Source organism: Macadamia integrifolia, chromosome 2, assembly GCF_013358625.1.
Source record: "Macadamia integrifolia cultivar HAES 741 chromosome 2, SCU_Mint_v3, whole genome shotgun sequence".
Lineage (NCBI taxonomy): Eukaryota > Viridiplantae > Streptophyta > Magnoliopsida > Proteales > Proteaceae > Macadamia > Macadamia integrifolia.
Window position 1 is genome coordinate 8,459,480 of NC_056558.1, and position 11,231 is coordinate 8,470,710.

Consider the following 11,231-nt stretch of genomic DNA (forward strand, 5'->3'; position numbering starts at 1 on the left):
ACCCCCCCCAAAAAAAAAGAAGAAGAAAGTAGCACTAGCCCCTCATGGTGCCTAAATAGCACCTAACCCAGCTGTCCCCAGATTGCCAATGGACCTGCCATCAATGACAGAAGGCCTTTCTCATGCTTATGTTCTTTTGGGAGTTTCATCTCCTAATGTGGAGCAGGAAACTGAAGAAGAATTACTTGCAGAAATGGACTGGGTTTCTCATGGGGCCTCATGGGATTTACAGTAGGTCCATGGACCAGCAGGAGGGTTAAAGTGCTTGCCTACCATAGTTGTCAAGGAATACCTAGATGCCTTCAGGTTGTCAAGGTGATGTTTTTGCCTTGCTCGATTCATAGAATACAGCTCCAATCTTCTAATAAACATGCATGGCAGGAAAAAAAAAGGCAATGGGCAAGGGGCAGTGGGCAGGGGGCAGAGGACTGCACATCACAAAACAGCGGTATATGTGTAAGCAAGAACTGTTCCAACCTTCGGTGCCATTCTTCTTTAGAAGATATAGTTGCCTGAAGTCGTTTTGGAAGATTCTCCCAAGGGCATTGTTCCTTGATTGACTTTAGAAGATGTTGTTCCTCAATGGTAGCTGGCATACGCTGCATCTTAATGTCTTAAAGCTCTCACTGAAAATAGAGCAACAAAAAAGAAAGTTATCATTAGAAAATTTTTTTAAATGACATTCAAGTCGAATCTGATATAACCATACATTGGAATTCTACCTATAAAATACAAGAGACTACCATCTTGGCGCTGATGCGGTCTAAAGATGGTAAGGCAGTGCTCCGCCTTACGTGAAGTGGCGCCTTATGGGTTTTTTTTTTTTTTTTAACACATTTTAAAATTACTTGATGAAGATTCCAAATATAGATTTTTTATTGGTAGGTGTATGGTTTTGTTAACACTTGAGATGTATGGGATCAGCTTTACTCCACCAAAAAATAATCAAAACAAAACAAAAACACGATTCACAAACAGGGTTTGGATTTTGTCAAGGGTTTTAAGAAAAGCTTTAAGAATGAATCAAGGAACAAAGAAGAACCACTGATCTAGGCGACCATTTTGCTCCAGCAGCGGTGAGCTTCATTCTTCTTTGATAGGAGTAGAAATATAGTGGATGACCTTAGGGCTTAGGCACTCATTTTGGCATCATAGAGGTAAGTATAATAAATACTTGTATTTTTTATGTCTTCTTTTCTTTATATTTATAATTTGGTTTCATAATTATGTATTTATATTATGTGTAATATGTTATGATGATTGATGATTGATGATTGATGATTAATGAAGATGAACTTAGTTTATTCACTTTATTGATTCGTTTTCTTGATGAATATCTTACATTGGTATGAATATGAACCTTTAATATTTATTTTAACATATGAGTAATAGGACTCAACTAGGATTTGAGTCAAATAGATTGATTTTATAAAAAAATTACACAGGAACGCTTTAGTCGATAAGGCGATGCTTTATGCCCGCCTTATCGCTAAGGCGCTCCAAAAGACCCTCAAATGTCTCCGTCTCCTTACCACCTTAAAAACTATGTTTTAGATTCTAATAGACTGAAAATTAAATCCAAAACCAAAGTGTACTCTACTCAAATCAATCTTTTCAATTAATAAAATGCTAGGTCTTTTTTTTTATGAATAAACAATTAAATTACGCAAGGTGAAGAATATACAAGGGGGAAAGAGAAGGGAGGGGAGGCATCAAGCCACAAGGGACCAACCCCAAGATGAAATAGAGCAGGGGGCAAAACAAACCAAGCATCTAAGCTAAACAACCAGCGATACAACCATCATGGGGAAGGGGGGATTTAGAATAGAAACAAGGAGACCCCAGGCAACAGCAATATGTTTGTTCCTACTTCCTAGGGGTATCTCTAATGTGGCCCCGTTAGGGCAACCAAGTTTGGTGGATATGTCAAAATATAGGTCATCCCAAATCTTTTCATAAGAACGGGAGTTGGAAGTCCATCTATGAAGGTTATGCTCCATCCAAAGGTGGTTGATGATGACACAAAAAACAAGTTACCCAACAATATAATAAATGGTAGAGCCAACAAAAGTCATATCAATCCAGGTCCTTTCTCTGCTAAAGGGAAGAAGCCTTTTGCTGGAAGGCCAGCAACGGCTGAGAACTTCTTTCTAGATGGTGGAGGAAAAGTGGCAAGAAAAGAAAAGATGGTCCACATCTTCTGAACCCTTCCAACAAAGGCAGCAGGAGGAGGACAAGGATATGGCGGTAGATGAGAAAGGCCTGGGTGGGAAGACAGCTGAAAAGGGCTGTCTTATTTCAACTCCACCAATGTTTTGCATTGCAAGTCCCAATTCCAAATGAAAGAAGAGGGACAGTTCACCAGGTTGGCAGCCAGCATTTAGGGGACAATACAAATATATATAAACTAACTAAGACTGACAAGTGTCTACATGTTTGCCAAAAACTAAGAACACTGAGAGAATGTGATGAAAGGGGTGGAGGGTCATGCCAAAACAAATCTCTTACAATGTAAACTTTGACAATGGTTTTTGAACTATTTCTTCATCACAACTTGCCATATGCCAAACATAAGTGAGATCCATTACTTTGAAATGGTACTCTAAAGATTATATGAAACAGAAAGTCGATTTAACCACTTCCTGTGATTGTTTTCAGCTGAAATCAACCAGTGACAAGCAAAAAATTCATGCCTTTGTAAGTTTAGTGTCTCATGCCTCCCTTTCTCTATAGGGATCACAGCTAACTGAACAGATTTTTGTTTTTATTCCCCCCCCCCACCCCCGGGATTCTAATGAAGTATGGCAGGGCTCGGTTTTGAGGTTCACAAACATATTGCAAATACCGAACACCCCAAAATTTCACCGCAATTTTATTTGTGCTCAAAAGTTATTCTCTAATGAACACCAAAGTCCAACCCCACGGCCAAAAAAAAAATTAATAATAATAATAATAATAAAATTTAATAACGAAAAAATACAAATGTAATTGTAGCAACAAGGATAGATCCGCGTTAAGATCAGATAAAAACAGTGATCACCGCATCTAAGTCGAAACAGTTTATATTGTAGATAATGTAAACCAAATAGCAGCTAAAAATTAAACATATGCTTAGAAGAACTTTGAACATCGTTATAGATGTACGATTAAGTCGCATCTAATCAAGATTCACAAGAAATCTTTGTAGCGACCACCGGACAACTGTAGTCAAGTACAGGGTCTCATAACTTCTGCATTTTCCCCCCTTGCATTCTCCGTTCTCTCTAACCTTTCTTGATGTCTAATGTTATACAAGAACTATCTACAGAATTACAGCTACCAAGAACACAAATGACAATTTTTCATGGAAAAGAAAAAATCAAATTCACCAGAAACAATGTCTCAAATATTTTCTTTGGCCACTCAAGATCAATCGCTCAACAGATGGAGACCCCACGCAAGAACAGAACACTAATTTTATGTTTTAGGATCTGGATCGGACCTTACATTCAAATGAATCAGAAACCAAAAGAACCGAGAGTATCAGATGAATGATTTCTACCTGTTTTCCGGCAATGGCTTTAGAAACGATGCATGAATCGATCTAGGTTTTGAGTTTGTTCCTTCTTCGACTACTGGATTTGAATTTCGCGGTGAGGGTGAAAGTGACTTCTGTGTTCTGACGTGATAGGATGTTAGGAACTACGGAATTCTAACGTAAGAAGAGTATGTCTTTCCATTTCCTTTGGTTTTTGGGTAAACTCCATTTTTATGTTTTGATTTGATGATTGGCATTTTGTCACGTTGGCAAACCTTTAATCAAAATTATTATATAAATTCTTATGTAAAAAAAATTAATTATTTATATTCCCTTAAATAAATAGTATTATAAAGCGTGCCGTGGCATGTTACTGTTCCCCCATAATGAAAAAAAAAAGACCATGTGGCTGTATTAATTGTTTGGCCAGAGCAAGGATGATAATTGGCTTGGTTCTCAATAACGGTTCATTTTTGGTTCGATTCAACATGTGATATAGAAACCGGAACTGAACTAATTATTAATTAGTTACAAGTTCTTAAAAGAAGACAATTGGTATTTTATTGAGGGAAAATTACGTGTCTCCCCCTGTAGTTTATCGAAATTACATGCGAATTCAAAGATTTGAATGATTTACGCCCCTCTCTTAACATAAACGGTGTGAGTATGTATTACTTTTATATATCAAAAGACGATAAAAGACCGTATTACCCTTTTTCGTAGAGTTAGTCTTAATATTAAAAAACTATTATACCCTTTTATCAAATCAAATCCCTAAAAACATAACCGTGAAGGTGGAGAGCTAACCTTTGCAAATCACCCACTGCAAGCTCCATACAACTCCGGCGAGAATCAGGTTTACACCACCGATTCACGCCGATGAACGTTTTGAGTGTTCCCTAAAACATAAACGTCGGAGAAGGTGAGCGAGTGTCGAAATTCATTTCCAGCCTGATTTGTCGTTCCAAGTCCTCGCTGCCAACGCCTTCTCTCTCTCTCTCTCTCTCTCTCTCTCTCTCTCTATTGCTTACCTAACTCAGTCTCAAAAAGGAAGACTTGGGAACCAAATTAAGCTTTCTAGAAGGTTTGGATTTGCCGAGAAATATTGAAAACGGAACAAAAAGGAATTTTATTCATTGATTCTCATAGATTTGATGGAAGGAGGGCAGACCGGTGGTGCTGCTGCTGCTGCTGGTGGCGGCAGTGGAGGTCCAGCTCCTTTCCTTATGAACACTTATGACATGATCGATGACTCGTCGACCGACAAAATCGTGTCATGGAGTGATAACAAGAACAACTTCGTTGTTTGGAACCCGTCCGAATTCGCTGCTCGTCTTCTCCCCACCAATTTCAAGCACAACAATTTCTCTAGCTTCATCAGGCAGCTCAACACCTATGTAAGATCTCCACATAATTATCCTTTTTTTATTTATTTTATAATCGATTTCTGTTTAGATGCCGTCGATTGCTTCTGAAATTTGTTTATCAAGGTTGGTTCTGATTAATTCACTTCAATTCCAATAGAGGAGAATTGGGCAATTTCTTTAATCAGAGTTTTGTGTTTATGTATGATGGACTTTAGCGACCTCGATTGACATCACTTCTTAGACGTTTGAACTAGCTCTGTTCGTTAATCGAATTCTTATCATTGTAACTTTGATTTATAGTTGAAGGTGGATGATGGGATCAGTTATACATCAAATGGGTGTAGGCTAAAAATTGATTTTTTGAAATTATGATTGATTGTGGGAATTGAGATCGGGAATCAGAATGAATGATTTGAGTTGAATTGAGAATGAGTGATTTGTCTTTATTTTGCTCACAGGGATTCCAGAAGATTGACCCGAAGAAATGGGAGTTTGCCTATGAAGATTTCGTGAAGGATCAGAAGCATCTTCTTAAGAACATATACCACAGGTAGCCTATTCATAGCCACAGTCATCCTCAAGGTTCTGGAGGAGATGCTGAAAGAGCGGCTCTTGAAGAAGAGATTGAGAAGCATACTTGGGAGAAGACTGCTCTTCAGGGCACTCTTTGGAGATTCAGACAACAGCAATATGGGACGAAGGTTCAGTTGGAAGATTTCCCTCATTTCTTCTTCTAAATCATTGGGATTTTTCTCCTTTCTTCGTTTTAAGTGAAGGGTCTTTTGGTCTCTTCACTTTATTATGGGGGTATTTTTGATATAAAAATGGTGATGTCACCAGCTAACAGTTTCAAACTCACGGACATTAACAGATTGGACTCAAATATAAGAATCTTTCAAATTATAAGGGAAGAAGACGTAAATCGTTCAAACTCTTAGATCCATTTATAATTTTAGTAAACTACAGGGGAGGGGGGCATAATTTTCCCTTTTATTTATGGGTTTTTAATCGGTTGAAGTTAACAGTTATTATCTTTTCCAATTTGCTAAGCGGTTCGATCAAATAGTTCATAAATGGTTTGGTTCAGTCGAAGACCAATAAATGACCGGTAATTCCGGGCCCAATTGGGAATCTATGTTTGAATAGATGTAATTTCACGTAAAAGAAATTCCATTTCCATCCTGGACTTGAAGCACAAACAGGGATCAAATGGTCCATGTTTGAATAGATGTAAGTTCAGAACTTTTGGTTTTTCTTTTTTTGCTATTTCGATCTTCACATGGGGCTTTTATCGAATAACTTCTTTATTTGTCCATTTGTTTGAATGCAGGCCAAGTGATAATCATTTTTATGTCGTTGTTGGATATGTATGTCCATCAAACCTAATTTATTAATAAGATAATTTATTTTCATTTATTAACCAAAATTCTTACAATGATGTAATTTCCATATTATCCGTGTAATGGAGTTATTTTTCTAAAAAAAGAAAAAGATGACATGGCATATTGGTTGTTGGATCAGGGTTTAAAAACCTATTATCAGACAAAATTTGGTTCAAATACAAACGGAGGGAGAAGAGGGGGGGATCAGTATCGACTTCAGATTTTAAAAACCTTGTGTTGGATTGGACAGGACATGCTTGGATGAATCATTTTGTCACTTTTAGCTCGTCTCATATATAAGTATCCGGGTCCAGATTAGCAAATAGCACAACATGCACGCTGTTGGTTTACAAAAGACAAGGCAGAAGAGATGATGCAGGCTATGCAGCACAATTATAACCGATCAGCTTCACTCATGATTAAAATCCTTTACCAGGGACATGCCAGAACTTGCAACTAGAGCTTCCCTTTCTTGGCAAATAATATTTACAATGCCCTACTTTTTCTGCCTATCCGTGGGCATAAGAGTCAAGGAAATGCACCTCTCCATGACTCAAATGAAAGCAAACAGCCGCATCTATATTCACAACAGCGACAAGAACATCATCCACAAGCAACATAATCTTCATGCCCAGGTCATGATGCTTCAGTATCCCCAACAGAACTGTGACCACCCAAAAGATGGGAGTTCTTCCAGAAACGGAGAGAGCAGCCAAAGTGAAGCCATTTGCACATATCTGCTGCCAACACATGATAAAGACAAGAAGAACCATCACGGCAAACACCAATCACGTCCATATACAGAGATTTCCATTCTTATCAGCAGAGGCTAGAGGCTTTCCCAACTCACTCCATGAACAAGCAAGAACAGGTGCAGAGTGTTCTCTTAGAGTGCTTACAATATCTGCTCCTACTCTTGACCATATGTAGATAGACCCATCAACAGAGCCTGCCACAACATGATTGTCATCTGCACTGATGCAAGAACGGCTCCAATTAGATGCCACCCTGTTTCCATTTGCTCTGAATGTGCCACAAACTTCCAAAGTTCGCATGTCAAATAGATTATGCAAGTTATCCCTCCCACTTGTTAACACGATATTGCCACTTCGAGAGGGACAAATAGATGTGACGGCCTGTGAATGTGCAGCAACTTCACTAAGTAGCCTTCCTGTCTGAATATCCCACAGGCGAAGGTTCCCATCAACATGACCTGAGCAGATGGTCTGTCCATCCATGCTGAAGCAAAGAGCATTGCAGTTACTGGGGAAGATAATTGTGTTGGTGCAATAACCTTTTTGCAGATCCCAAAGTTTAATTGTCCTATCATAAGCTGCACTCACTGCATGACGACCTGAAATTTTGCTAACATCTACAGCACATACTTTATCGACATGCCCTGTGAGCGTATGGCGGACTCGACCAGACCCCACGTCCCATACATACAAGTTGCTTGAGCTGCTAGCTGCAATAACAGCTTTATTATCATGGGTAATAGTGAGGTCAAGAACAGAACCAATGCATCCATGAAGAGTGCGACTTAGTGCCCCACTGTTTGTATCCCATATTTTGATTGTCTGATCCTGTCCCCCACTGACCAACCTGTTCGAGTTGTGCTCAAATAATACAGAACCACAGCCACCTTCATGGGCATTGATTTTATATTTGAGTGCAGTAGGGACACTTGATTCCACAAAGTACTCAGCTCCTGCTTCACTTTGGCGGACTACACCATCAACTTGCTGCCGTGCCAGTTGTTCTATGCTGCTGGACTTCAACCGATCCTTCAACTCCTCATATAATGCATTAACCTACATGTATGCCAAGCTTGACTTAACCCCAAATATAGAATTTTCATTTTTGGGTAAAACAGGTTAGAAGAATATAGCTATGTGTTGATATACATTGTTGTGGCTCTTAACAGCCCAAGCTTTTGGGATAAGCAATTGTAACATGGTATCAAAGCAAGGATGTTGTGAATTCGATTCCTAGTAAGTGTGAGGAGTGTGTTATTGTGCCCCTACACTTTCTGACCCTTGCTGCTGCCACATGCATAAATGTGTGTGTGTTGGCCTGCATGTGCCAGGGGTGGTATTGTGTGTTGATATACATTGTTGTGGCCCTTACTTAACAATTCAAGCTTTTGAGATGTTGGCTGGCATGTGCCAGGGGTGATGTGTGTTGCTATACATTGTTGTGGCTCTTACTTAACAATTCAAGCTTTTGAGAAAAGACGTTGTCAACAAAAAATAAATGTTAACATAAACATAATTAGTCCAAACCTCCATGGAAGACAAATTTTCAACAGAAAATCAGAGAAAACCAAGTAAATGATTAAAATTTATTTGTTCAAATGCAAAAAGATGGAGCACAACAAACCACAGGATATTAAAGAAAAACAAATGAAAAATGATGGTACCGTAATACGCACACACATCCATTTCGCAAACAATGAAACATTTCCTTCCCCAGCCTAGTAGCAATCAATGTCTTACCTCTTCAACCTCAAAGGTGAATGGACAACAGAGTCCAATTTACAACTATGCATTGGGGTATCCTTGGGCAAATTTCTACAACTTCCCTATACTTGGCCTATAATTTCTCAAATTCCTCATTGAAATTTTTCGTTTCTGTAACTTTTGTATACCCCTCAGTAAAGCAAATTTCTACATATTGTTCTCCCCTGAATTTTCTAAATGCCTAAATCACCCTTAAAACCGGGAAAATGCATGAGTGATTCATTGGACTGGGCTGAACCGGTTTGATTGTTCCAACCAAAACAGGATCCAAGTTTGGTAGTTGTCCAATAGACTATCTAGGCTTTATTTTGGGAATAACATTGTAATCTTTTAATTATTTTCTTTGGTAGTCTGGCAGGAGATAGATACGTACGAGGTAGTAGTTTGTTAGATTGAGTTAGTTTCCTATTTAGAATTGGTTTCTAGTTTTAGTCGTTTAATGTCTAATATATGATGTAACCACGAAAGTCTTCAGAATAGAGAATGAATTCAGTTTGGTTTGAATGTGTGCCTAAGTGGCTTGGTAGCCCATGGATGTGTGCAATTCCCCCCCTCTTCTTGTGCGATTCCTCTATCTCCCTTGCAACTCTGAGGCTCATCACAGGGATTCTTTCCCTTCACCTAACTGACCCTCCATCACTTCCTGTCAGTCAACTCATCCCTTTACATCGTAAAATGGAGGAAGATTGTTCACCAGATCATGCTTTGCCTTGAATTCATGGCTAAGGGAAGACTGGCAGGGATGAGGACCTGAAGATCTGAATAATCCAAACAAAGAATTCCTCCAATTAAAACCAATAGAGTAAAATAAGATATAGAGTCTGATAAAGAATGATAGCCACTTCTCATTTCATATGGTTTTGGCCCTTAGGAATGGAAAGAAAATGAGATCTGAAAGGGGAGAAAGGGAGAGAAGAGATTTAGCTTTGAGATTAATGTGAACGGAGTTCTCATGGGTTTCCTTGATTTCTCAATTTTCATTTTTTATTTATTTTCCTGTTCAATCGGACATGATGTGGCTATCTTCCCTTGGATGCTAATCTGAAAGCTGTGATCATATTTGGAGGCATTAAGGTTAAGATTCAACCATCACTTGGGGCAGCATACAACTCGAGAAGGCCAGGGCCAATCACATTGGAGGCCATTACTCACACAACGAAGACAACAGCTTCTATTTCTCTTTTCCCTTTTTTTTTTTTTTTTTTTTTTAAATCTTCCATTTTAGGTAGTAAGCCAACAGTTGATTGGGTGGTTGAAACGGACCAGACCAATGAATTTAAATCAAGTCAAAAGAAGGGGGTAATGGTTGACTGTTAATTCAGGGGTAATTTAGGCATTTCAAAACTTTAAGGGAGAAGAGGTAAAAGGTTATTTTATTGGGGGAAATAGAAAAGAAACTTATCATAGGGGAGTTTAGGAAATTGAGGCTAATAATAGGGATGCAATAGAAATTACCATTCTTTTTTTTTTTTTTTTTTTAATCAGTTCTTTTATAAGTACGTATTACTGTAATACCAACTTGAAACCATTAGTTACAAAACTGCTGACATCCCTGATCTGTTTTGACTCCTCGACATAAAGCAATTTATATAGACTTAACATCAACCCAACCCCCTAAAGAAAAAAAAAGGAGGGGGGGGGGGGGGGAGGGAGAGCCCCACAAAACCCTAGACATTGATAACACGAACAACCAACTTGACACCATGTCACCATCTCATGCTTCTGCGTCCCCTACTCCTCCCCTTCCCCCTTCAATTGAATGCCTCGTTCAATTCTCACCTTTAAACCATAGGTCCTTTCCCAGAACCAACAATGGCCCACAAAATCCTTTTAAGCGTGTTAAGATTTGTATCACAATAGGGGGGAATGTCCCAGAACCAACAATGGCCCAAAAAATTCTCTTAAGTGTGTTAAAATTTGTATCACAATAGGGGGGAATGTCCCCATCGTGGACTAATTTACTTTCCTTTATTGTTTCCTTATTAGTTTGTAACTAGGTGCAGTTTCCTATTGTGTTTAAGATGCTTAGCTAAGATAGAGTTAGTTTCTTGTTCCTGCTATGATTGCAATCAGAATTATTATACATAGGATTAGTTGTTGGCGGTAGAGTTGACTCATCTATCGCACAACTTGTTCTACATCTGTTTTCTCTCATCTCCCTTCTCCTTCTTCTTTGGTTCTGGTTTCTCAAAGCGAATTTGAGGAAGCTATTTAACTGCACGTTAAAGGTAACTGATTGTCAATTGTATGTACCAATCCCAATTTTTCACTTAACCCTTCCTCACAAAACTTCTGCATATACTACAGAAATTCAAAAAAACAACGTATATTTAGACACCACATGGTTTATAGAACAGAATTATCAAAGGAGTTTGGGCTAAACAGTCTTTAAAGACCAAATAGCAACAGAGGCACAATAGCAGGATTCAAGTGATCGTTCTTCCCC

At 38.6% G+C, this 11,231-nt stretch overlaps 3 protein-coding genes across 4 annotated transcripts in view; 1 reads left to right on the top strand and 2 right to left on the bottom strand.

The window, feature by feature from the left end:
- Positions 1 to 3,713, bottom strand: part of LOC122070834 (protein FAM91A1-like) — a 28,387-nt gene extending 24,674 nt beyond the window's left edge. Inside the window, exons 1-2 of the mRNA XM_042635082.1 lie at positions 3,542 to 3,713; positions 478 to 626 (exon numbers count right to left, since the gene is read on the bottom strand). Coding sequence (XP_042491016.1) covers positions 478 to 605 — 128 coding nt within the window. The 5' untranslated portion in view covers positions 606 to 626; positions 3,542 to 3,713. The remainder of the gene's footprint in view (positions 1 to 477; positions 627 to 3,541) is intronic.
- Positions 3,714 to 4,299: 586 nt separating this feature from the next.
- Positions 4,300 to 5,733, top strand: LOC122067261 (heat stress transcription factor A-5-like). The gene is made up of 2 exons (XM_042631099.1): positions 4,300 to 4,914; positions 5,343 to 5,733. The coding sequence occupies exons 1-2, from the start codon at positions 4,672 to 4,674 to the stop codon at positions 5,436 to 5,438; spliced, it is 339 nt and encodes a 112-aa protein (XP_042487033.1). The 5' UTR covers positions 4,300 to 4,671; the 3' UTR covers positions 5,439 to 5,733.
- Positions 5,734 to 6,520: 787 nt separating this feature from the next.
- The window catches only part of LOC122067246 (autophagy-related protein 16), a 7,839-nt gene continuing 3,128 nt past the window's right edge, over positions 6,521 to 11,231 (bottom strand). For both annotated transcript variants that reach the window (XM_042631090.1, XM_042631084.1), the window contains one exon: positions 6,521 to 8,077. In XM_042631090.1, the coding sequence (XP_042487024.1) occupies positions 7,055 to 8,077 (1,023 nt within the window). In that variant the 3' untranslated portion in view covers positions 6,521 to 7,054. The remainder of the gene's footprint in view (positions 8,078 to 11,231) is intronic.

What these genes read in the sequence shown, in the direction of transcription:
- LOC122067261 (XM_042631099.1), top strand. Translation starts at nt 4,672, where the DNA reads ATGGAAGGAGGGCAGACCGGTGGTGCTGCTGCTGCTGCTGGTGGCGGC. An exon ending in TCAGGCAGCTCAACACCTAT is followed by an intron (nt 4,915 to 5,342) that starts GTAAGATCTCCA and finishes TTTTGCTCACAG; the next exon opens with GGATTCCAGAAGATTGACCC.